Source organism: Herpailurus yagouaroundi, unplaced genomic scaffold (genome assembly GCF_014898765.1).
Source record: "Herpailurus yagouaroundi ecotype Mexico unplaced genomic scaffold, PumYag 28, whole genome shotgun sequence".
Lineage (NCBI taxonomy): Eukaryota > Metazoa > Chordata > Mammalia > Carnivora > Felidae > Herpailurus > Herpailurus yagouaroundi.
This window is the reverse complement of record NW_024412376.1, coordinates 16,018,021-16,045,180: the sequence shown is the minus strand read 5'-3', so window position 1 is coordinate 16,045,180 and position 27,160 is coordinate 16,018,021. Positions and strand designations below refer to the sequence as shown.

At 41.8% G+C, this 27,160-nt stretch overlaps 1 protein-coding gene and 1 long non-coding RNA gene across 5 annotated transcripts in view; one reads left to right on the top strand and one right to left on the bottom strand.

Moving 5' to 3' along the window:
* Nucleotides 1-6,348, bottom strand: part of HPGD (15-hydroxyprostaglandin dehydrogenase) — a 27,401-nt gene extending 21,053 nt beyond the window's left edge. Inside the window, exons 1-3 of one of the 3 annotated variants that reach the window (XM_040470129.1) lie at nucleotides 5,984-6,348; nucleotides 5,541-5,664; nucleotides 1,780-1,886 (exon numbers count right to left, since the gene is read on the bottom strand). In XM_040470129.1, the coding sequence (XP_040326063.1) occupies nucleotides 1,780-1,886; nucleotides 5,541-5,664; nucleotides 5,984-6,076 (324 nt within the window). In that variant the 5' untranslated portion in view covers nucleotides 6,077-6,348. The remainder of the gene's footprint in view (nucleotides 1-1,779; nucleotides 1,887-5,540; nucleotides 5,665-5,983) is intronic. The other 2 variants (XM_040470138.1, XM_040470147.1) reach the window with 2 other exon arrangements.
* The window catches only part of LOC121027078 (uncharacterized), a 30,679-nt gene continuing 9,189 nt past the window's right edge, over nucleotides 5,671-27,160 (top strand). Inside the window, exons 1-3 of one of the 2 annotated variants that reach the window (XR_005788540.1) lie at nucleotides 5,671-5,850; nucleotides 22,776-22,926; nucleotides 23,980-24,075. This is a non-coding gene — a long non-coding RNA (uncharacterized LOC121027078). Of the gene's footprint in view, nucleotides 5,851-19,412; nucleotides 19,522-22,775; nucleotides 22,927-23,979; nucleotides 24,076-27,160 lie in introns of those variants that run through there. The other variant, XR_005788544.1, reaches the window with a different exon arrangement.

Genomic DNA, 27,160 nt, shown 5'->3' with positions numbered 1-27,160 from the left:
GGGGGGGAGGGAGAGAGAGAGAGAGAGAGAGAGAGAGAGAGAGAGAGAGAGAGAGAATCTTAAGTAAGCTCCACACCCAGCTTGGGGAGGAGGGTCTCGATCTTGAGATCATGAGATCATGACCCACGCTGAAGTCATGAGTCTGACATTCAACTGACTGAGCCACGTAGGCACCCCTGTTTGTATCTTAAAACAGTACCTTTCACTCTTGGTTAAAGGACTTTAGGCATCTGTCAAGTTTGGGGAGCAACTCTGTATCCTTATCAGAGTGTTCGCCCATTCCTCTCTTTTGTGAGGTAGTATAATTCTCATTACTCCCACCAAGTTACTACTGTTAAGCAATCACTCCTGGGAATGTAGATTCAAGTCAAACATTTACTGACTAAGCACTATCTTCAAGATATTGTGTTGATTACTGAGAAAGAAAGAAGGAAAGGAAAGAGAGAAAGCAAAAACATAACTCAGTTCCTGTTTTTAAGGTGTTTATCATCTCCCGGGAGGGTATCATCAAGGAGGGGGCCACTCCTTGTATGCTTAAACACACTTAGTGGCCTCTCTGTACTTTACACATCCCTGCTTTGCAAAACTGGTCGAATGGCCTTACCAAGGGCGGGATGACCCCCCCTACAGCTTAGCTCCGACAACTTGTTTGGCTAAGGTTTAAGTTTTACTAAATCCCAATACCTTATGTCAACTGTGTTTATAAAATGAGATACCCAACAACCTTGTAATACAGTGGATAAAACAAATCTTATTTCTTTATTCGACATTTTTGTAATTTAAGCAAGACCTAAACGATCATCAAACATTGTAGAAATTACACGCACACGTACACACATACCGACTTTCAAGATAAAAATCTTAATAATTACAAAGTCTCACAGTCCCTTTAGCCTTATTTTCTGTTAAATTTCTGGAATTAAATTAAGATTTAGTTTTCAGGGGCACCCTGGTGGCTCAGTCAGTTGGGCCTCCAACCTCGGCTCAGGTCATGGTCTCCCAGTTTGTGGGTTCGAGCCCTGCGTCAGCTCTGTGCTGACAGCTCAGGGCCTGGAGCCTGCTCCCAATTCTGTGTCTCCCTCTCTCTGGGCCCCTGCCCCGCTTGCACTTTCTCTCTCTCTCTGTCTTTAAAAAATAAATAAACATAAAACATTTTAAAAAATGATTTAGTTTTTAAGTAAGTTAAGCCACGGTTAACAGATTTTTTTTCTGTAATGGGACAGATAGTAAATAGTTTAGTCAATGTGCACCACAAGGTCATTGTCACACTGTTCAACTCTGCTGTTGTAGCAAAAAGTAGCCACAGACAATATGCAGATGGATGACTGTAGCTGTGTTCAAATAAAACTATATAGATACTGATATCTGAATTTCATATATTTATGTACTTCATATTCTTCTTTTTACATTTTTTCAACCATTAAAAAATATAAGACTCATTTTTAGCTTGCAGGTCATACAAAAACAGGTGACAGGCTAGGTGAGCCTGTGGGTCATAGTTCGCCAACTACTAAGTTACGCAATAAACTATGTGGGGTTTTTTTTTTCTTATATTTCCTTTGAAGATTTTAAGACAGATTTATCTGCATAATTAGAAGTCTCAAATATCTTCCTATTTGTAAAAGGAAATGCTTTTTTTCCTAGCTTTCTGTAACTTCCCTTTTTCTACGTTGTAGGTTTTTGTATTGATTTCATGAATGTAAGAACCTTTTTTTCCTTTAAAAGCATCATTTTTTAAAAATAAGTTCAGGCAGTAAAAACGTGGCTAAGATAGCTTACCAAATTAATTTGCACAGTTTTTTCCCAGTTTTTCTCATTATTCACTCCAGCGTTATTGACCAAAATGTCCAATCTTCCAAAGTGGTCTACAACTTTTCTGAAAGTATCTAATTAAAAAAAAGAAGACATTATAAACTTTTTTTTAATATTTATTTATTTTTGAGACAGAGAGAGACAGAGCATGAACGGGGGAGGGGCAGAGAGAGAGGGAGACACAGAATCGGAAACAGGCTCCAGGCTCCGAGCCATCAGCCCAGAGCCCGACGCGGGGCTCGAACTCACGGACCGCGAGATCGTGACCTGAGCTGAAGTCAGATGCTCAACCGACTGAGCCACCCAGGCGCCCCCCAAAAAGAAGACATTATATAGATAATGTTCTTGTTTTCCATATATACATTTCAGTCCTACCCTGTGCCCTGAAATCAATTTTCATGTATTCACTCTTATAATGAAAATTACACTCTTAGATAGTGACTGAATGCCTTGCTTCTCGAAGTACGGTTTGTGAGCCAGGAACATCAATCAGCATTACCTGGGAACTTGTTATAAATGCACAATCTGTGACCACCACAGACCTACTGAATCAGAATCTTAACTTTAATAAGGTCTGTAGATGACCTGTACGTACACTGAAGTTCTTAATTTAATGAAGTAAATTTTAGACAACTGAGCATCCTAAACTAAGAGCTCTTACAAATCCATCTGGGCAGCCAGTATCAGTCTGTCTTTAAGACATTATTGAAGCTCTCTGGCTCAGACTATGACAAACATCCTTTCTCAAAAAGCCGTATTATCTTTATAAAGTGTAATATTAAACATAAGTCTTCTTGTGTATTCAGATCCATTATGGCCATTTCAGGGAGTTTTAATAGCCCAGGAAGTAAAAGTGTATATACTTCATTCAGTTGATTTGGGTACTGCAACTTGAATTATGTACCATTCATTCTTTTCTCTTTCTCACTATTATTGCTGCTTTGTATTCCTAGTTTGTATAAAAGCTATGTTCAACCAGGGTAAAAGCCCACATAGATGCCAAGGCATGAAAGTCATTCATGGCATTGTCAAACCACATATCCAGTCCTTGCAAACCCTCCTTAGCCAGTTCACACTTGGCTTTATCATCAAAGCAGTTTTTGACATACTTCTATAGATTTAAACTGTTTCCTTGGGCCTTTTACCATTGGTTCTAGTTCTATTACTTGAGACTACAGATAACAATTGGGGTTGTTCTTCCACATGACAGAAATGTCTTCTCTGGTCTTGAGGTCAGTATATGAGTTCCTTGAAACAAGTAAACTCACAGAAACTTTATTTTGATTGAAATGAAATCTAGAATTACTAACAACCGCGAGACATACTGAGGGGGACACGGGCTCATCAGTTCCCAAGTGGGTAAATCACTATGCAAGCTAATTGCCAAAAATATCATGAAGGCCATTATTTACAGTACTTTACCATACTGGAATAGAAAACAACAAAATAAAAGCTGTTTACTTTTTCATGGAATTTTTAAACTGCTTAAAATGTCAAATTGATTCTGGAAAAGGTCCTCCAGCAGAAAACATCTAAGGAATATCTATCTATCTATCTATCTATCTATCTATCTATCTATCTATCTATCTTTGCATCTATCCTAAGCATGTTCTACTCTTCAAAATCCCACATTCGGGGCGCCTGGGTGGCTCAGTCTGTTGGGCGGCCAATTTCGGCTCAGGTCATGATCTCGCGGTCTGTGAGTTCGAGCCCCGCGTCGGGCTCTGTGCTGACAGCTCAGAGCCTGGAGCCTGTTTCAGATTCTGTGTCTCCCTCTCTCTGACCCTCCTCCGTTCATGCTCTGTCTCTCTCTGTCTCAAAAATAAATAAACGTTAGGAAAAGAAATTCAAAACCCCACATTCATCTTATAGGATTTAGGTTGTTAAGTATGTAAGTCTAACTGCTTCTTTAATTTTTCTTCCCTCATCCTGGTCTCTACTGCATACCTTACACTCTGCCCATATCAGTATATAATACATCATTCTCTTTCTGATCTACCACTGAATTTGGGGCTCACGGGGCTTATGATTAAGCTCATGCTGACATTTATAAGCTGAGGCACTCTGTAATTTACCTAAATTCTCCACACTATTTTTTTCATTGGCAAAATGAATTCTGTCTAGATCATCTCTAAGACAGTTTTCATCTCTGTATTTTTATGATTTTAATGAAGTCTCCCTCGGCCGCCACCTAAACAATTTCAAAACTCGTAGACAGAATTAAATCCTGAAATTGGAAGAGTCAAGGCCATGTCTTCCTTAAATGCAAATAAATGCTGATGTCCAGACAATGTGTGGATTTCTCATGATCAACATGCTTTCTCCTGGTCACTCCTGTATCTGAATTTCTTCCTCCACAATCCTTAAGGAATGTGTTTACAGCCAAGATACTAATTTTAAATACTGGGAAGCAAAACAATTAAGGTTAAATGTCACATGTGAAACTACATAAATTCAGGCAGAAATAGCTTTCAGATGATCTATACTGTTTCCTATTTCATCAGCATGGATGTTGGGATCTGGCACGACTTCATCCTTGATCCAAAATATCATGCACAATCAACAAAACTTTACCCTCTTGCAAAATATGTTCCACTAGCACTGTGTTCACAGATCTCTTCTACTCAAGCTTGTAAGTCATACTGTAAGTCTTAGCATTTTCAGAGTTAATCACATAATTTCCTATAAAACAATTTCCTTTAACAGTAGGGGAAAACCCGCTTCTCATGTACCACTCCATCTTTACTCTCCTACAGAATAGCCCAACACTTTCAAAGAAATTCACATATCCAGCGTTCTTTAAGAACAGGAGTACTAGCATGACTTTTATGGAAAACTTCTCGCCCTTTCATTAAAGATGTGCCCCACATTTACTCAGTCTTCCAATAAAACTTTGTGAAATATGTATATTTTATTTTTCTGGGTTTTTTTTTCCAGAAAAAAAATGTATATTTTCCATGCAGATCTACCAAACCTCCAAATGACCAATTCTGTTTAGTCTCCGTGCCAATACTGTCCTTGATCTCTCACAAGTAGATGGGTCTATTTTAAGGGAGTAGACGGAAACAGGAAAGCATTGAGGAAAGTCTGATAGAAACTTTTCTTCTGTGATTCTAACACTGCAGTAGAGCTATTATTATTTTTAAAGTACCATTTCATAGGGGAAAACCCAGAGAGAACATTTGGTTGATTGCATCTAGCACGTCTGCGATGATGATCCTTGATCTTGCGTTCTAGTATGTTTAAAAGGAAACATTGCCACATTTGGTTGTCATTGAACTCTGCATCTTCCAGCATTCTGGAAGAAGTTGTTTGCCACAGTCCCTTAGCCTACTTCAGCTTTCCAAGTTCCATCTGCAATTTCACTCATTTAATAATCCCTGTAGCAGCACGGTCTTTGAATACACAAAGGAATTTTGATTACATTACGTGCTGCCAAAATTAAAAAAATAAAATAAAAGATTTCTCAAACAGTCTTGGTTTTCCCCCTCTTAGTTTTCATGGCTATGGGGATGTCGGCAGGAAACATAACAGTCCAAGCTATCTTTCGGAGCTTATTAAATAGCTGCTCTCCAGGAGGTAGCCTTGGAGCTTATTAAATAGCTGCTCTCCAGGAGGTAGCCTTGCATATGCCTGCACCCAAGCTGGCGCTCCGGCCCGGGCTGCCTTCAGGTTGTTGCTTGTTCAAGGCAAGTTCCGTGCTGATGGGACTGATTCCCCTCTCTTACCTCTCAATTGTTCCTGGTCAGCCACATCGCACTGGATGAACAGAGTCTTCTGGGGTTCAAACTGCTCATCCAGGGCAGCTTTACACTTTACACCTGCTTCAAGGTTCCAGTCGACCAGCGCTACCTATAAAGAGCAGAAGAATCGAGGTTCTGCGCAGCTTGTGAAACAGCCGGACGAACAGTAAATACACACCGGGACGCTGCCCCTTCTTGGACCTCAAACTCTGCAATTAAAATTCGGGGTCTCTCCCCACCGCCTTCGAGGTCTGCTGCAGACCGTCGGCCTCAGCAGCTTTTGAAAGTGGCAAAGGTGGGCAACCTGGGGCGCAGCAACCCCCCCCCCCCTCCCGCCCCGAGCTCGCCGGGAGTCCTCTGACCGGTGGGCGAGTCTCCGGGTGGGAAGACACGTTTCCCGGGGGAGGGGGGCGGGCGCCAACGCTTACCTTGGCGCCCTTGTGCAGGAGCGCCTCCGCAAAGGCCCTGCCGATGCCCTGCGCCGCGCCGGTCACCAGCGCCACTTTGCCGTTCACATGCATGACGCGGCCGCTGCTCCGGGCGGTGGGCGAGCTCGGCGTCTCCGCGCCGCCGCAGCTTTTATGGCCCCCTGCGCGCGCGCGTGCAGCCCGGCGGGGCGCTCTCCTGCGAGTGGGCGGGGATGAAACTGTCAAGCCCGCGCCGGGGAGCCCACGGCTGTGTCACCTGGCGCTGAGCGCTCCGGGGCGCCTGGCTTCGCGATCTTTGCCTTCCTGACTCGCTGCCCGGGTCAGAGCCTCCCCTCAGCCTGTGGCTGAGTAGCTGGCAGGGCGCTGACAGGGAAAACAGAGAAGTTGTTTCTAAAAAAGATTACCTTCATTCAGTGCGCCGAAGACCCCCCCCCCCGGGGGGAAAGGAGGGCGGAGGAGGGGGGGGGGTGGGAACTTGGTGTCCCCCCCCAACCCCCAGGGCCTCCCCCTCTTGCTACCCCCCCCCCCACTCCCCAGAATCAGAAGCAAAAACAAGCAAACGAAGCGACATTTTAGGGGTGTTGCTGTTTGTCTCAATCCAAGTTTATGTCTGAATTCCCATCTCATGGCGATTGGGGTGCGGATGGGGGTGGGGTGCAGAGGTAACTAGCACCATTGTTTTCTTTCTTTCTTTCTTTCTTTCTTTCTTTCTTTCTTTCTTTCTTTTTTACTTAGTTGTGTGGTTGACAGTCTTGTACACACATTAGAGATAATCGAACTGCGCTCTGACCGAAGACCCCTGAATCATATCACTTCAAGGCTGGGACTTTAAGATTTGGCACTTCTGTTTCAGATCAGTGTCAACCGTGTGTCATCTTGAGAGGGCTCCACAAGAATGGTAATCATTTACTTGCCCAGGACTTCCAGAGTCGCTTTTAGCCTGGTGAACTGTTGGTTCAATGGAATGCTTACTCGTTGAATCATACTAGCTGTGGAGGCTCTGAGTTGCAAGTATGGGACAGAAAGTTTTCTTTCAGGAGCCTGAGTGCCGGCTGTGTCTCCAAGATGGATTCAGCCATGGCTGCTCTTCTGAACGAGTCACTTTTCCCCCCCTTGTTATCACCTGCAGGTTTCAATTTTATTTAAAATTATTTTTGTAATGTTTATTTATTTTTGAGAGAGAGAGAAAGAGACAGAGCACAAGCCAGGGAGGAACAGAGAGAGAGGGAGACACAGAATCCAAAGCAGGTTCCAGGCTCTGAGCTGTCAGCACAGAGCCCGAAGCAGGGCTCAAACCCACAAACTGCGAGATCATGACCTCAGCTGAAGTTGGACACTTAATGACTGAGCCACCCAGGCGCCCCTTCAGTTTTAATCCTGTAAGCATAATACCAGGTTGGCATTTGTCTTTATGAACAAAGAAATCTAAGCACCAGGGAGATGAAAGTCAGGAAAAAGGTTTTAAACTAAGAGCAGAATGAATCCTTTGTGTACTTTGCTGCTTACAGGAGATATGGGGGAAGGTGACCCGGTCAGCAGTGAAGGTGTTTAGGGAAGCTGGGGAGGCCGTGTAAAATGCATGTCAGTAAGCCACGGAAGAAAGACCTCCAAGTTAGTTTGAAATTAGATCTTCAAAAAATATTGAGAAATTAAGGGAGAGAGAGACTTACATTCCATCACAATAATTAAAAGAGTCATAATATGAAGAGTAAGTTGAGGGATCATACTGAAAGAGAACAGCAGAGGACAAAAAAAAAAAAAAAGGAAATAAAAACCTCAAGTAGCATGCACAGAGGATAGAAGAAGAACAAGTTCTTCAACAGAAAAGAACTGACAAAAGAAACAGAGAAGGAACCGCAACAGTGACACGGGACCATGTTGGGAGAGCCAGCACATATGGGGGAAAAGAGCTTCAAGAAGAAAGGAGCAGTTAATTATACAAAGTATCCTAAAGAGCACAATGAAAAGGAGGATGGAGAAATGCTTTGAATTTTTCAAGACAATAATTAGTGTGAGTAAATTTACAAGGCACAGAAACCAAAGGGCTGAGATTTAAGGAGAAAATGGCTGTCAAGAAGATAGGTATTGCAGGAGTTCAAGACATTACATGGAAAGAAATAGATTGGACAGTAGTTGGAAAGATTAGAGGGAAAATAAGTTTGTCCTTTAAGGAGGGACAGGAGGACTGATTCAGCTTATGAGGTGAGGAGTCCATGAGAGTAAGAGGAACCGGAAACAGTCTGGACGTGGGTGGGTGAGACATAAGAGCGTCAGCTTTGGGTTCAGACAAAATGGGTTTGGATCTTGCCTCTGCTACTGACCAGCAGGGTGACCGTGGGCACGTTGCTTTACCTTCTGTGCCTCAGACTTTTTCTTAGTAAAGTAGCAGTTCCTATAAGACTTTGGTGAAAATTAAATTAGGTATTACTTATAAAGCACTATTCTAATGCCTGGTACACAGTAATACAATAAATATCTGTTTTAACTAGTTACTTCTGGATTGTTAATAAATAATATACAAGAGATAGAAAAAAATGTGAGAAACAGTTTTTTGTTTGTTTATAGCACATAGGAAGGACTGGGATCTAGAGCAAAGTTAGCACCTTTAACTACCTTTCTTCTCAGTTTCCATTGTCACTGTCTTTGTTCAGTGATCACATACTTTCTTATACTTTCTCCTGTGATCACAATAGCTGTTAACATCCTGAATTACTTTGCCCACAAATTTCTTAAATCCAATTCAGTTTCCACACTCTTCCCAGTAAAAGTTCTAAAATACAGATCCAGTCACGTTTGGACATTCTCGCTTTTAATGTCCTTAAAATATCCAGACTCTAGGACACTGCATAGGAGGTGGGGCATTCCACGCCCACATCTTTCTTGGAGTTCCTCTTTGTAGTCTAGGAAGCAAAATCATTTCAAACCTACTCCACTTTCCAAGCCCCAGGTCTTTGCCATTCTCTGTCTGCTTGCCTGAGGATACTTCCCCACCCACTTTCAGGGTCCTTTTCTCTGGATATCTCCAGCATCCAGCACAAGGCCACCCAAAGTGTGTGCTTGCACATGTGGGGTGAAGAAAAGTACAGATAAATATGAGAGATGTGTTTGACAGACGATGGAAAGTTTGAACTAGATGGTGAGATTTCCTGTATATTATGATTACCTTTTTGTATAACGTAAACGTAAGAATGGAAAAAAGTACATTGGTAGGGTAATTTTTGAAGCGGAGTGTTTTGATATTTTATGCTAAGTGTACATTTTGACTCAAAACTATCTACAGGAGGGGTGCCCAGGTGGCTCAGTTGGTTAAGTGTCCAACTCTTGATTTCAGCTTGGTTCACGAGCTCATGGTTTGTGAGTTCGAGCCCTGCATCAGATTCTGTGCTGACGGTGCAGAGCCTGCTTGGGGTTCTCTCTCTCTCTCCCTCTCTCTCTCTCTCTCTCTCCCTTTCTCTCTGCCCTTCCCCCACTCACTTTCTCCACCCCCCCTTCAAAATAAACAAATAAACTTAAAAAAATATGTCTATAGGACATTATATATAGTATATTCTAAAACCAAAAAAAGCTTCTTTTTACCCAGTAAGCACATGCCCTGTGGTTTCTAATATATATTTCTCAGCTTCTGTGTGATAGCAGTATTTAGTTTCATTTACATTAGCTATACAATTTTATCATCAATATAGTTTGTACACTTAAAAAAAATAATTCCTGGGTAAAACTAAGTTAAATCTGAAACAAACCATCACATAATTTTGTGAAGTATTCTTATTTATAGGTTATGTTTTATTTAATATTTTTTTTAAGTTTATTTATTTTTTGAGAGACAGAGCATGAATGGGGGAGGGTCAGAGAGAGGGAGACACAGAATCTGAAGCAGGCTCCAGGCTGAGCTGTCAGCACACAGCCCAACGAGGGTTCTGAACTCACGAACTATGAGATCATGACCTGAGCCCAAGTCGGACGCTTAACCGACTGAGCTACCCAGGTGTTCCTTTTGGTTTTTAATTAAACTTTTCATTTCGAGGTAATCACAGCAGAGCAGTAGTTTTAGCCGTGATTAAATCGTGATTTAAGAAATACAAGTTAAAAATAGATTTAAATTCAAGTCAGAATTCCCAATCAAATATATATATATATTTTCATACACACACTAGTCTTTGTTGGTTCAGTTCTGACCTGTTAAGACAAGCCAGTCTTAACTTGATTTTCCTACATCCCCTGCCTGGGGTGAACACAGACATCCCAAGATACAACTAGTCACAGTCCCAGCTTAAAGAGAGAGGCAAATCAGTCACCTGATAGGTATCAGCTTATTAATTTTTAAATGCTCACATATAAATCAATATAGAAGTAGATTCTTTTCTTTACTAAAACCAAAAAGCACTGCTGAAATAAGGCAGTTTCTGCAAAGATTAGGGTCAAGGCTTCTCATTTTGGCTCCGCCTGCACGAGCTAGAAGAGGGGAGCTGGGGCGCCTGGGTGGCGCAGTCGGTTAAGCGTCCGACTTCAGCCAGGTCACGATCTCGCGGTCCATGAGTTCGAGCCCCGCGTCGGGCTCTGGGCTGATGGCTCGGAGCCTGGAGCCTGCTTCTGATTCTGTGTCTCCCTCTCTCTCTGCCCCTCCCCCGTTCATGCTCTGTCTCTCTCTGTCCCAAAAATAAAATAAAAAACGTTGAAAAAAAATTAAAAAAAAAAAGAGGGGAGCTTTGAATATATACTATGTTCTTGTTATTTTGTGTGTTCTCTCATTTCATCCTTTTGCCAAGCCTACAAGATAAATGTTATTATCGCTGTTTTACAGATGAAGAAACTGAGGCTCGTGGAGGACAAGTGACCTGTTCCACAGTTCACACTCTGACTTTTAGCAGCAAACCTGGGTTCAGACCGAGCCATGGAGCTCCAGAGCCTTTGCTCTCTCTACGACTCTGCTGTCTCAGGCAGGTGTACATTCAAATGCGGTCTTTTCCTCTCTGCTAATTGTACGATCTGGAGCTGATCGCTCAACCTCTGTAGTCCTGCTTCCTGAGCTGTTCAGTGCAGAATAGGTTGACATACCATGGAGCACCTAGAACAGTGCCTGGCACATATTTGGTGACCCATGAATTATTAGTATTAAGTTCTTCCTTAAAATTCATATTTCTTCCTGGATTTAGATATAAAGACTTAGTTAAAAATAGAAAAAACGTGATGAGAAGGATAGGTTTTCAGCTCCAGAATACAGGTAATTAATTTCAAACTTTCACAGTGTATCCGTCTGCTGGGGCCACCATAACAAAATACCACAGGCGCTGTGGCTTAAACAACAGAAATTTATTTTTCACAGTTCTGGAAGCTGGAAGTCCAAGATCAAGGTGTTGGAAGGTCTGGTTTCTCCTGAGACCTCTCTCCTTGGCTCACAGATGGCTGCCTTCTCCCTGTGGCCTCACCTGATCTTTCCTCTGTGCACATGCCCTGGTGTCTCCCTGCCTATTCAAATTTCCTCTTCTTAATGTTTGTGTATTTTTGAGACAGAGACAGACAGAGCATGAGCATGGGAGGGTCAGAGAGAGAGGGAGACACAGAATCCGAAGCATGCTCCAGGCTCTGAGCTGTCGGCACAGAGCCTGACATGGGGCTCGAACCCATGAACCGTGAGATCATGACCCAAGCCAAAGTCAACAAACTGAGCCACCCAGGTGCCCCTCAAATTTCCTCTTCTTAGAAGGACACCAGTCAGATTGGATTTGGGACAACCCTAAAGGCCTTTTTTTTTTTTTTTTTTTTTACATAATCACCTTTTTAAAGACCTCATCTCCAAATATACTCACATTCTGAGGTACCGAGGGCTTCAAGCAATGAATTTTCAGAAGTCGGCGGTGGACACAATTCACCCCACAACAGATGGGTTTTCCAGTTTGGAACTGGAAGTGTGCTTATTGACTACACTGCATTGGGGAACCCTATACACGCATTAAGGATTGAGCCAGTTTTGTGACTTGTAATCGACACGTCCTGTGAATAGTAAGGGCTGGGAGGCAAAAATAACGGGAGAAGAATGGCCAAGGTTATACCTGCCAAATGCTCATGTGTTGGTAATCTGTGACAAGGAGGGAGAGGAAAAAGAAATTCCTTTCTTGCAGGAGATCTGAGGGATCTCAGGAGATCTGAGGGAAAAGAATCTGAATAATTGCTGTACCTGATGCTGGTCAGCATCATTTGTAAACAACTGCTCTCAAGTAACGTCTAGTTAATATGTTTATATGACTTGTATGATTTATTCTTAGGCACCAAAGATATGTCCAGCACCACAATGTGAGAACATGCATTAAAATAAACACAGGGCCCTATTCCCATGGAGCTTAAAACCTCACCTGACTGGGGAGGCAGACAATAATTTGGACACAGGCAGGTGTGTGGGAGCACACACATGTCAGAGGGAGGTAACATAGTAAGGTGTGGTTGGGGAGAGGATAGTCTCCTTGAGAAAGTGCTAGGTCTCCTGAAACCTGACAGATGTCTCTCCTCGAGGGAGCAGGAGAGAGGGTGGTGTAAACAGGGAGATCTGAAGATTCTGGGGTCTAACGGGAAGGGAGAGTGCTATGTATTCAAACAGTCAGAAGAAAGATGAGAGCTTGGGTGGGGGGTAGGAATGCAGAAGATGAGGCTGGAGAAAAAGGCGAGAACCAGACCACAAAGAACCCTTTAAGCCATGAAATGGGCTTCAGATTTCACTCTCAGATGGCAGGAAGTCACTGGATGGTTTTAAAAACCAGAGACCTCTCAGATTTGGGCGTTTGAAAGATTAGCTTAGTTGTGCTTGGAGAATGAGTTGAAGTCAGGGGCAAGACTGTATTTATCCTGTTGTACTGTTACAGAATTTAGGGGCTTGGGAAGGACAAAGGGATTCGAACACTGGTAAGGACAGCAAGGGAGTTGGAGACTCCATCAGGATGCCAACCACAAGAATCAACCTGACAGGACAGAATCAAGCAGAAGAACATCAATGAAATCTCTGGTGACAATCGCCCATTCACGTTTGCATTGGCTTATTTTCTGTTTAGAGTTGGTAGCACCCTTTATAAAAGTGAAAAAATATACATATAATTCTGGATATTAGGACTTTGCACATTTGGGTTCTAAATTGGGGGAAGGCAATTTTTTTTTGTACTGAGCTGAGCTGTTCATCTGTGGGAAGTTATTTATTCTTGCTGAAGTTTTGGGTAACATCCTAGAAAATCTTTTAGGACGGGCCTGTTTGTCTCTTTGGCCATTTAACCGTCTTGGTCAGAGAAGGGCAATCAGATGAGTCTTTTCACATTTCCCAGTATGGTGAGTAGAAGGAAATGTAAATTTCCTGCAAGTAAGGGGATTCTTTATCATTTTCCGACCCTCCTACGCATCAGGGCGAGAACTACTGCATTCATTTTTGGGGAGAGGAGGCCTTATCAGACAGGAAGCCTCTGGAAAGTATCAGGACAACTGATCTAAGCCTCAATACACTCAAATGTACAACCAAAATCCTCTGTAGAGGGAAGATTTAGAGTCTAGAATGTGTGAATGTTGCTGATATGCCATTGGTGATGAGAATTTTTTGAGCTGATGTCAATACGGGTCCTGGTCTTTAGTACCTGGTAACAATAAAGGATAATGTTCAAAAGCCCATTGCCTAAACTTTGAAGAGACTCTTTTAATATGTGATTTTCCATGTTTCATTAATTCTTATGGTTTTTAAGGTAATAAATTTAACAAACTTCATAAATTAGGGCAAAAAAAACCAGTCAGTGAATCTATTTTTGGTACAAAGAGTTAGAATACACAATAGAAACCCAGACTTGGAAACTTTTAGGATTTGTGACTTGCAAGTCAAGAGAATTTGCCCTGGTATGGGCCCATGTGAATAAGCCACATGTGAGCATTTGCAGACCAAATGCTCAGGTTTCTCAGCTGTAACATCATGGCTTGGGTAAAGTGGAGAGTCCCTCGAAGGATTCTGCTTCTCCTTGCTTCCCTAATCCCCTGCCTCTTTCCTCCTTTTTTCTGTATTTCTCCTCCCTTTCTCCCCCCATACTCTTTCTAAGTCAGGCTTAGACATTTTTGCAAACAGGAAGCAAAGAATGATAACAGGACAGGGAAGAGATTGTTGTGGGTGATTCTTATAGGACCCGACTCTCAGAGCTTCTTGAACCCTGGATAATGTGGGAAAAGAGAGAAGGCAACATGGCTAGGAGGAGAGAGGAGGACAGGGCTAAGACCACAGGCTGCAACAGTTCACATCTATTCATTCCATTTATCACAGGCTCTCTGCCCCTGAAATATTGCGAAAGATCCGTGCCGCTGTATAACAACATAATTAAAATCTTTAGAAAGAAAACAATATGAAGGCTAGATATAACACTTGCTAATACTATGAAATTTACGGTGTAGGTCTCTGCTATATTGGATTTAATAACACCAACTGCAACAAATAATATATATTACACTATAGAATTTGAACTGGCCATCTTTATGTCGGAAGCCTATGAATAGATAAATTTATTTCAAATGGGGACAAGTAGGTTAACTTTTGGATTGAGAAAAATTGTACTTAAGTTATTGTCATTGACCTGTAACTGTCCTATATTTATGAACTGACTTCTTTGAGAAGATCTAAAAATAACAAGTAGCAATAGTTAAGTGTGTTATAACTTATTGAGTGCATTTAATGAATATTCTCTCATTGATCAGGGAGTATGCTAGAACTTTTAGAGCTATCCCTGATCAAAGCAGCCTTTTACCCTTTCATTTTCTCTATGAGTCACAAAAGAGCACAAATAATCAAGGCAGTTAGGACAAGTGTATTTTTCCAGATACTCCTTTTATTTTTTTTTAAACATTTTTTAGTTTATTTATTTATTTTGAGAGAGAGAAGGTGCAAGTCAGGGAGGGTCAGAGAGAGAGAATCCCAAGCAGGATCCACACTGTCAATGCAGAGCCCGATGCGGGGCTCGAACCTACAAACCATGAGATCATGACCTGAGCCGAGGTCAGACGCTCAACTGACTGAGCCACTCAGGCGCCCCCAGATACTCCTTTTAAAAAATGTTACAGTTTGTTTCATTTTGATTTAAAATATGTTTGGACATATCTAGATAACTTGAACTATCAGCTTTTTAACTGAATCCTGACACTGAGGTCTTTACAAGATTTTTTACTTTTTGTATAAATATGCTAGCTTGCTTTCACTCTGCTTTGGAATTTAGTTTTCCTAATTGCTGTCAACCTTTTGAAGCTAGACGGTGAGATCTTATATTACACTGTGTAAATAACAGTACAAGCTAACTATAGAAAAAGTCCCTACTGATAGCCCCTTTGGGTTTTAATCGTAACTATTGCAAGCAGCCTAAGTATCCTGTGAAATTAGGGGAATAGTCTAGTTTAGAAAGAAAAGTATGAGAGAGAGGACAGAGACAGAGACAAAAACTAAGAGAGGAAAGAAGGAAAGAAAGGAGGAAGGAAGGAAGGTGGGAGGGACGAAGGAAAGAAGGAAAGAAGGAAGGGGAGAGGGAGGGAGGGAAGGAAGAAAGAAGGGAGGGAGTACACGAAAGGGAAGGAGGGAAACATTAGCACATCTCAACCCCCTTGCTTGGGAATCAAGGTCTGTCTGCTGTGAAGCATGGTGACTGTTAAGGAAGGGCAGCTCTCAATAACGGTGGCAATACACATGACTGGCTTAATGGTCAGATAAGATCAGTTGTCTTCCCAGTGACTCACTGTGAAGAAAAATACAGTTTTTGCACAGTTCCATTGTATGGAGAGAATACCACTATTAGTAAACTTCTTTTAGAAGATTGGACACTTTGCAAACTTGCCTGATCTGGGTTTTGGAGGCAGTCCAGGCTGGAGTAAAGGAAGGAAAAAGATCTCTCCTCTCCCTATACTTCTCATCTGTTTATTTCACAATGTCTCGTCTTCCTTAGGGACATGGGAATGGAAGCTCCCAAATTCAGTTTCTTCTTCCAGATTTCTCCTCAATGTTATGGGACAATTTAGGCAAAATATGCAAATTCTTCATTTTACATACTTTTTTTTTCTCCTAAAACAAAAATATCTCTGCAACACACTGCTTAAGTGATTTATAGGGAATTTGTAAGAGTTAATGAGGTAATAGATCATGGCAGGTGACTATACTTATTCCAAAGAATGTACTACTATGTCTATTTGGCATTACATTGATTGGAGGGGGGGTGGATAAAATACTTTATTAATCTCTACCAGAGAGAAGTGCCTTTGTGTCTTGTTATTTCTGGAGTTAAAATGATGTAATAATTCTCTCCAAGAGCTAGAAATCAATTTAGTGAATTGGAGCTGGAGAGCAATTTATTCTTTGCTACCCCAGATGTTAATTATCATAAGATGGAGCTGGCCAATAGATAATCTCGGAACCTTGATCCGGATCGAGTCTTTGCTGTTTATGATTTGTCCCAATTCCTTTATGTTATGCATGAGCAGAATAAAGCAATAAGGTGTCTTTTCTTCAGTCACACGGTTCTTATTGACTGGTTCCTATCTGAAAGCTAGATCAAATGATCCAGCGAGTACATTCTGTGCTCCATAACCATCTTCCTAAAGAAAACAACAACAAGATTTACAGATACCGAAAATCACCCAGAACCTTACGTTAGACTACGAGGAGTGTATTTCTGTGTTTCGGATTACAGTGGCCAGTTTGGGTGAGATCAGATGTGCATTCTTTTCCTGGTGCATGTTTCTAAAATAGTGATGATGATGATGATGATGATGATGATGGTGATGACGGTGAATATGATGATGGTGGTTAACATTCATTAAGTTAATAAATTAACTTTTCTCAGTGATGGCCTTAAACCTAGAGGTTTACACACATTCTTTCATTTCTTCCCTGAAATGATGCTGTGAGGTTGGAATGATTATTTCTTCTGATTTACAGAAGAGGAAAGTGAGATTCCGATATATCTAGTAAATTGTATGACTTCACACCATTAAAAATATTAGAAATGGCATAAGTGACCAATGTGATACAGCCTATGCCTTGTCCCTCTATTGTTCTTTTTTTTCTAATTTTAATTTTTTAATGTCTGTTTACTTTGAGAGAGAGGGAAAAAGGGAGGGGCAGAGAGAGAAGGGGAGAGAGAGAAAATCCCAAGCAGGCTCATTTGAAAGTCTGCCAAGTTTCATGAGGCTCATTACATAGTACCATTTTTTTCTGACTTGCGTTGAAATGAATGATATTTCTAGAAGACACTGTTGTTATATTTGGGCAAATTTTAGAACTGTATAGTAGGAATAAGACACCGGGCATTGGGTAACTGTCTCATTAGGTGATGCTAAGTACCAAGCTCTTTCTGGATGAGTTTTAGAAAGAGTGGTAAGGGAAATCACCCAAAGTACAAAGAGCAGTAGACATCGATCCCCGCTTACTACTTTACCAACTGTGTAACCAGAAGCAAGTTACTTAATCTTTCTCAGGTCAGTTATATAAAATTTGAGATGAGGATGATAGTTTGTATAACGATATCAACAGGCAGGTCAAGTGGTAAGAAGGATGTGAAATTATCCAGCACAGTACTAGGAAGATCATTAGATGTTAATTTATCCTGGGGAGTTCCTGGCAAAGTTGGAACACATTTCAAGGGACTGGATGTTAGCAAAACATTTAGAGGAAGGGGGCAATAATTAGATACAATTGAAAACCAGGTACTTTGGAATGGCTTCCTGGTACTTCTTAAATGGGAACAACAGGAAAAAGAATTAGGAGATGTAAGTGATTGCGAATAATGAATAAAATGAAATTTAAATTTAACCATAAATGGGGGAACATGATCTTAATTGTTACTGTGAACCAGCGAGATCTCAGAAATAGATCTGAGAGCAAGGACAAGGGAGTAGAAAGAATATGTACCATTGCAACTCCAAGACTCTAAAAGGGAAATTATTTGGGCCAAGAAAGAAGGAAAAAGAGAAGTGTGAAATTATTAATTTTATATAGCACATACTGAAATCCAGCTCGGATAAATCAGAAGATAAATTCAACTCAATTTAACTTAAAGTTCCTGCTCCCGCTTATATTGGGTGTTGGATTTTAAAGAGATTTTTAAAAAGGAAGAAATGAGTCTTGACCTAAATAATTTATTGCGTGGTGGATGTGAGGAGAGCAGGTGGGCAACACTCAATACAGAGTGAAGACTCAATCCTGACAGGGCCTCGCGTATTTTGTCTGCTTTCCCTTTTTTTTTTTTTTTTTTTTTAATATTTTTTTTTTTTCCAACGTTTATTTATTTTTGGGACAGAGAGAGACAGAGCATGAACGGGGGAGGGGCAGAGAGAGAGGGAGACACAGAATCGGAAGCAGGCTCCAGGCTCTGAGCCATCAGCCCAGAGCCTGATGCGGGGCTCGAACTCCCGGACCGCGAGATCGTGACCTGGCTGAAGTCGGACGCCTAACCGACTGCGCCACCCAGGCGCCCCCGTCTGCTTTCAACAGAAAGAGCAAAGCATGTGAAAAATACTTGACTTCCTTTATTGTCAGTTTTGAGTTGCTCAAGGTAGATGAAATGAAAAAAGGAAAATACAGTGGTGCTGAATTTGAACCCAAAAAGAAGAACTGATTGGTATACTGAGACTTTATATTCTACTTTATATATGCTATATATTAATATTGGCCAAAGGAAGACAGGCTGGAATTAGAATTCGTCTTTTCAAAAGCCAGATAACAGAAAAAATGAGAAAATACGAGCCATCCTATGACCACGGTTCATTATAAAATATTGCTGGAAATATTTGTGAGGCTTGCAGTAATAAAGTTCTGCTTTACAATTAAGAGAGGTATAGTCACTGTTAACAGGTACGAATTCAGAAAGCGTTCTAAGGAAGGCGATAGGGAGAACGGTAATAAGTTCCTGGCCAGTAGGCCGATGACCTAAGCTTAGAGCCACTCACTCCTTTCACTGAGGCTAACATTCAGTCTGCACACTGGAGCAGGGTGACTCTAGTTGTTCACATCTGGCATCTGTTCTGATTGTTGTGTCTGTACCAGGCCAGTTAATGCTTCGAAATTAGCACTGTATTCAACAGCTTATTTAGTATTTACTGTGTGCTTGGGTCAGTAATAAGCCCCAGGGTGACAGCAGTATTCCTGCCTTCACGGAGCTCCCCTTTTAGTTGAAGGACACAGAAAAAATTATTACAGGTAGTGATGGGTGATACAAAAAACAACGAAACAGGCCCGGGGTAGAGTTACATGGGTGGGGGAGGAGGAGGATTCCAGGAGTTCCCGTGGTGAAAGGAGGCCTCTGAAGAGGCAACATTGGGGGCGCCTGGGTGGCTCAGTCCGCTCAGCATCTTACTTCCGCCTGGGTCATGATCTCACAGTTTGTGGGTTCAAGCCCTGCGTCGGGCTGTGCGCTGACGGCCCAGAGCCTGAAGCCTGAACACTTTTAACGTGAGTTAATTAGTAATCCAAATGCTGATGTTCTTCAGTGTCTGAGCATTTTCTTTTGTGATTGAATAGCCACTGTGAACAAACATGGAGGAGCATGTGACAGGTGCTAGAAGACCGGAAATGCACATTGGTTATGGTTCCTCAAGACAAGTCAAGATGAGGGGTGGGGGATTGCGCTTGGGGAAGAGGCTAGCACAGATAAATTCCAGAAGTTGTATAGGGATCACTCTGACATCCATCTTCAGCATAATTTGATGCTTGGATATTGAACCCATTAGTTTTGGACTCTTAGTAAGGCAAGATGGTTACTACTAGGAGTCAGCCCGGCTCAAAAATTTCTTATGCCAAATGAACCTACTATATGTTCCAGACCAAAAAGGCAAATAGCAAAATAGTTCTAGATTTGAGAAAGGCATATGAGGAAAAAGTGTGGTTTAATAACTCACTTTTTCAAGTTAACATTTTACAAATCCCATTCAGTTTCAAAAAATACACAACTACCTTATAAGTAGCAAATAGTAAAATGTCATTTCTCATTATTAGCAATTCTCTCTCAACCCGTTTGTTTTTAAAAATTCTTTTAAATGTTTATTTATTTTTGAGAAAGAGAGAGAGAGACATAGCAAGAACGAATAGGGGCAAAGAGAGAGGGAGACACAGAATCTGAAGCAGGCTCCAGGCTCTGACCTTCAGCATAGAGCCTGATGTGGGGCTCAAACTCACAAACCATGAGATCATGATCTGAGCTAAAGTCAGACGCTTAACCAACTGAGCCACCCAGACCCCCAATCTTTTTTTTTCCTTTTTTTAGAAATTTGCATTCCAAGTAAAGTGCATAAAATAAATGACAAACATAAGTGTTTTTAGTAAATAAAATATAAATTTTTAAAAAATAAACTAACAAATTCCAAATTTGCCTTTGGAGAGTATAAGATAGAATAAATCTATTTGTAATGAATATACAGTTATATTTGTATCTGGTAAAACAGTATGTGACCCTATGAAATACCAGTTTATTCATTCTTTCAAAGTGAAAACATAATGACAATATGTGGAGTTAAATAAGATATTTCAATCTGTTATAAATAAAACTATGTACAAAGGTATAATCTGTCAATTGTTCTAGTGAGGTAGAATGTTACTCATGTGATTTATAAATGAGTTCACTTGGTAGGCTTTCAAAATTACATTTTATTTTGAAATAATTTCAAACTTAGAGAAATGTCCAAGATATAGTACAAGGATTTTTTTTCCCTAGAACCATTTGAGAGTCGTCAACGTGATGCCCCCATCATCCCATATTTGGGGATGGAGCCAACAAGTAAAGACATTCTCCCACATAAGCACAGTACAACCATCGTAATTAAAATTTAACAAGGCTAGGGGCGCCTGGGTGGCGCAGTCATTTAAGCGTCCGACTTCAGCCAGGTCACGATCTCGCGCTCCGTGAGTTCGAGCCCCGCGTCAGGCTCTGGGCTGATGGCTCAGAGCCTGGAGCCTGTTTCCAATTCTGTGTCTCCCTCTCTCTCTGCCCCTCCCCCGTTCATGCTCTGTCTCTCTCTGTCCCAAAAATAAATAAATAACGTTGAAAAAAAATTTTAAAATTCAACAAGGCTAAAGTATAATGGATCAGTTGCAGAATAATGCCAGAAAATGCTTTCCTGTTGCTCTATGTTACAAATACTATAGGATCTTCATTGTTGTTGTTGCTATTATTCTGATCAATATGGTTTTATATATGTTTTGGTACATATAAATTTGTAATTTATTTTTTGATGATGTTTTTCTAAACATATATTATATTTACAATGTCTTTCTGTTCTGTTAAGTTCATGTGGTTCACAAAGAGGATGACGGAATATTGATTGTTTGAATTATGCTGCCATTGGCAAAATATTGCCTGCATGTGCATGACTTTGCTAATAATATGAAATAAATTGTTCACATTTAAACATGTAAATAATTAATCTTATTTACATAATGATCTGATCCATAATAAAATATACATACGTTACTCATTTTATCATTTTTGTCCAAAGCAGGTAAAGTTATTGATAGGATTTGTAAAATTTGGCACATGAATTGGAAGGCATTTGCTACCCTATTAACAGCATTGTTTTCTTTTATTTTAATTTTTTTAAATATTTATTTTTTGAAAGAGAGAGAGAGATACAGAGCACGAGCAGGGTAGGGGCAGAGAGAGAGGGAGACAGAATCCGAAGCAGGCTCCAGGCTCTGACCTGTCAGCACAGAGCCTGATGTGGGGCTTGAACTCATGATCTGTGAGATCATGACCTGAGCCAAAGTCAGATACTTAACTGACTGAGCCACCCAGGCACCCCTAATTTTTAAAATGTTTATTTATTTATTTATTTATTTATTTATTTGAGAGAGAGAGAATGAGTAGGGGAGGAGCCGAGAGAGAGGGAAACAGAATCTGAAGCAGGCTCCAGGCTATCAGTGCAAAGCCTGACGTGGGCCCGAATCCAGAAACTGTGAGATCGTGACCTGAGCCAAAGTTAGATGCTCAACGGACTGAGCCACCCAGGAGCCCTCAGAGCATTGCTTTCAATGATAAAATATTCTTCTGTGAAAGAAATACAGCAAAATTTATTTTAATTTTTTACTGTCTTGTAGTTGGCATTAACGTTATTTGCATTTTTCCTTTGTGTTTACTTTCTCAGTTATTTCCGTCAGTTAAGTTCCTAAGAGTGAAATTTCTTTTTTTTTTTTCAACGTGTATTTATTTTTGGGACAGAGAGAGACAGAGCATGAACGGGGGAGGGGCAGAGAGAGAGGGAGACACAGAATCGGAAACAGGCTCCAGGCTCGAGCCATCAGCCCAGAGCCTGGCGCGGGGCTCGAACTCATGGACCGCGAGATCGTGACCTGGCTGAAGTCAGACGCTTAACCGACTGCGCCACCCAGGCGCCCCTCTAAGAGTGAAATTTCTAAATTAAAAGGCTATGCCAGATTAATCTGAGAGCTGTGATGCCAGTGTATATTTCCACCAACCGGTATGAGAGAGACCATTTCCCTGCGAACCATCGAACGCTATTAAACTTTCAAATCTTTACCAGATGTGGGCAAACAAAATTCAAGAGTTGTGTTTATTTGGGTTTGTAAATCTTTGTTGCTGGTGAGATTTAATATGTTTCATATATCTTTGGAACATGTTTAGGCTTTTTTAAAAATTCTTTTTAGTCTGTGTATTGTTTACCCATTCGCCTAATCCAAGTTTTGCCATATTTGAAATATTTTTATTTTGTGTGATAGTTCCTAAAGTTCTGAAGTTACCTTCTAGAAATGCGTTCTCAAGAAGTTATGCATGAATTAATACGATGTCTGGGATTATAGGTAAAATAATCCAGTAACGTGGTGGAGACAGATGCAATGAGAGTGGCCACGAGTTGACAGATAATGTTGGAAAAGTGGGGAAGACTTCGGGGAGCTTCATAAGGCATTTGCCTCCATTCGTCTACACACACAAAAATATCCGTTCCAAAAGGTACGCTGTCTTCAATTTCATATGTCACAAAGGATGGATTTAAAAGGGCAAGAGGGGCGCCAGGGTGGCTCAGTCGGTTAAGCGTCCGGCTTCCGCTCAGGTCATGATCTCACAGTCCGTGAGTTCGAGCCCCGTGTGCTGACAGCGCAGAGCCTGGAGCCTGCTTCAGATTCTGTGTCTCTCTCTCTTTCTGCCCCTCCCCTGCTCATGCTCTGCCTCTTTCTGTCTCAAAAATAAATAAAAACATTAAAAAAACATTAAAAAAAAAATAAAAGGGCAAGAAGCGGGGCGTCTGGATGCCTCAGTGGGTTGAGCGCCTGACTCTTGATTTCAGCTCAGGTCATGATCCCAGGGTCGTGGAAATGAGCCCCATGTCAGGCTCCGTGCTCAGCATGGATTCTCTCTCTGCCTCTCTCCTCAGCTCATGCTCTCTCTCTCTCTAAAATGAAATAAATAAATAAATAAATAAATAAATAAATAAATAAAATGGCAAGAAGAAACTTTCGGTTGTAGTGTTTTAGCACGTATCAAAAGATCAAACTGTCCACTTTAAATAAGCAGCTTTATTTGTAATAATAGCCCCAAAGTGGAAACAGCCCAAACATCCATTAACAGGCTAATGGATACACATGTATGTATATCCATACAACAGGACACTATTCAGCAATAAAAATAATGAATTACTTAAGGAACATGTATGAATCTTAATTATGTGGCATGAAAGAAACCAGAATGAGACAAAAAGCAAACACTTCATGGTTCTGATCATCTAAAATTCTAGAAAATGCAAACGAATTTATTGTCGAGGAAAGTAAATCAGTCATTGCCTGGAGGGCTGGTGAGGGCAGGGAGAGATTGTAAAGAAGTACAAGGTAAATACAAGGGTAATGGGCAGGTTCATTAACATGATTAAGGTGGTTTTATGGGTCTTTATGTATGTCAAAGGTAACCCAATTGTACACTTTAAAATTTGTGAGGTTATGGCATGCCAGTTATACTTCAATAAAACTTGAAAAAATGTTTCCATAAAAGTTTAGATCTCTTCTTTTTCAGAAACCAGAAGGTCTGGCAACTCTCTACATATGTGACCATCTCTTTTTTTGTGTGCCTTGGGAAGGACAGCTCTCTTCTAAGTGGCAGGCACTATTGGTAAGCAATAAAGATCATTTCTATCTGATGGGCTCTGTGCTGACAGCTCGGAGCCTGGAGCCTGCTTCGGATTCTGTGTCTCCCTCTCTCTCTGCCCCTCCCCCTTTCACGCTCTGTCTCTCTCAAAAAGAAATAAACGTTCCAAAAATGTTTTTTTCAATAAAAATATATATTTTTTTAAAAAAGATCGTTTCGGGGCGCCTGGGTGGCGCAGTCGGTTAAGCGTCCGACTTCAGCCAGGGCACGATCTCGCGGTCTGTGAGTTCGAGCCCCGCGTCGGGCTCTGGGCTGATGGCTCAGAGCCTGGAGCCTGTTTCCGATTCTGTGTCTCCCTCTCTCTCTCTGCCCCTCCCCTGTGTCTCTCTGTCTCTCTCTGTCTCAAAAATAAATAAACGTTGAAAAAAAAATTTAAAAAAAAATAAAAAAGATCGTTTCTGTCTGAGCCAACAAAATCTCTAGCTGAGTGATAAAAGTCACATCACCAGACTATGGGATTTTCCCTTTTCTCTATTTTCACTTTCTTGACTGTGCAACGATGGCCTTGAGGTGAACCATCCAGAGGCTACAGGAGCAAACAAACCCTTATTTGATCTGACAATGACCTCAGCTTCAGGAAAAACCCAGGTCTGAGGTATACACACTCATCTCATACAGCCGTCGGCCCTTGAACAACTTTCAGAAGAGGCACATTCTGTCTAGAGTGGTGCAGTCTTCTCTAGACCCTACTAATCACACGCAGTGTTTCAGTCTGGCCCCTGTAGTCTCATCACAAGTGACACCAGCAAACCAAATTCTGGACATTAGGGTACACGGTTCCTTTGCAGTACTTGGGGAACGCCCTCCCCTCAGTAGTGCTGGGCATTATGTGACATGCCCTGGGTACAATGGAACCAATTTTTCTTTTTCCCCAAAGTCCTGAAGCTTGTCACAACAATTTCCCCTTCCCCAAGGTGACCTCTGGACCTAAAACATAAACACACACACACACACACACACACACACACACACACACAAAACCCCTGAGATCCAGGCCACAAAATAGGACCACAAACTGTTGTAGCCGTTCCTAGGTGGCCTTTGTCCGCTCTGCAGATTAAATAAGAGCTGACAGAAAGATGTTTTTGCAAGTTTCCAGTCTTATCCAGACTGGGTCTTCTCGGCCAAAACTGTGTGAAGACTATGTCTTAACTAGTCCGAGAGGAGAGCATGAGGCCCCCTAAAACTCAGACTATGCATGGTTCTCTGCAAGGCATGCAAATGAGACACGAAACATGTCTTCCCTTATTACACTGGGGTGACTACCTACACATCAGCGATCTGCTAGGTGGCAGAGTGGAATAGCTTATGCCACAGAAACTGTCTGTGACGTAAATCTGTCAAGTGCCCTGGCCTGGGCAGGTTAAGTATAATGCTGGAGGGGCGCCTGGGTGCCTCAGTCAGTTAAGCATCCCACTTCGGCTCAGGTCATGATCTCACAGTTCATGGGTTCGAGCCCCGCGTCGGGCTCAGTGCTGACAGCTCAGAGACTGGAGCCTGCTTCAGATTCTGTGTGTGTGTGTGTGTGTGTGTGTGTCTCTCTCTCTCTCTCTCTCTCTGCCCCTTCCCCGCTCACACTCCGTCTCTCTCTTTCAAAAATAAATATCTAGAGAGGGAAAAAAAGTACAATGCCGCTCATTAAAGCTTCCCGTGTTCCTAGAATTTATGCAGAATTTCCCATTGTGTATGTTCAGATAGATGGAGTTCAATTCAATTCGGGTAGATGGCTCTCTCACAAAGGTTGTCCTCCAGTGTTCCAACACTGAATAAGAATCTTTTCTCCAGCGTGCACTCTGCTGTTGAAGGCAGTCAAATTTGTAGTTAAAGGATTTCCCATATTCATTGCATGTATGAGGCCTTTCTCAAATACGAACTCGGCAGTGTCCATCGAAGCCAGGATTTGTCTAAAGGATTTCCCACTTTTGGCACATTCAGAAGGCCCTGCTCCATAGAACTCTCTGGTGATGACTCAAGATGGGGCTGAGGCTAAAACGTTCCCCACATTCGTCACAGTAGTAAGCCCTGGCTCCAGTGTGAGGCATGACGTTGGGGCTTTGGCTAAAGCATTCCCCACGCTCATGAGGCCTTTTCTCCATTGTGAGTTCACTGAGGCCAAACAAGTTTGTATGTGTAGCTAAAAACTTTCCCCAGTCTGCTGCACGTACAATGACTTCTTCTGCTGTGAAAGGCCTCCCCACACTTGATGCTGTCCAGCTGGGAGTGGCCGGCACTAGAGAAAGGCAGCGTTGCTCAGGAAGCTCTTCCCACAGGTGAAGGGCAGCCTTTCACAAGGGAGGACCTGTCCATGTCCCACGTTCACTGTACTCCTTCCGGTGCTGGTGAAGATTTGTGCTGAACCACAGTCATTTTCCACATGCCTCTCAAGTGCTCAGCCGTGGCACAAACTGTGTGTTGCCATCTGGATACACATCTCACAAAGATGAGCCTTCTGGAAGGATAGACTTGGCTGTGTCATTCTGCCCGTGGACATTTTTCCTCTGAAACTCAATACAGAAGGCGCGCCCGCATCCTCCAGTCCACACCAACCATCTAGGGGGGTGATAGCTGCGAAATTCTCCAACATCACATGGGATAGCCATCTTAGACCCTCATCAAGGAAACCTTATTCCTCTTAGGAGATGTCACTGAAGGCCAGCCACATTTTTAAAAGAGTCACACCGAGGCAGCTTCTGCTATGGGATCCTGTGGCTTCAGCAGGCTTGTAGCTGTGCTAACCAGGGAGGGGACCCTCGAATCAGAACCACTGTCCCCCTCTGGCCTGGAACTATTGTCACCACAAAGGGGAGAGGAGAAGACTCAGAATAGCCAATTCAATATTGAAGAAGAACGAAACTGGAGGACTGACGTTATACAACTTCAAAATTTGCTACAAAGCTACAGTAATCAAGGCAGTGCAGTATTAGAGAAAAAACAGACAAATAAATCAATGGAACAGAAAAGAGAGACCTGAAATAGATCCACATAAATGTAGTTAGCTGATATTTGGCAAAGGAACAAAGGCAAGACAATAAAGCAAAGAAAATAACTT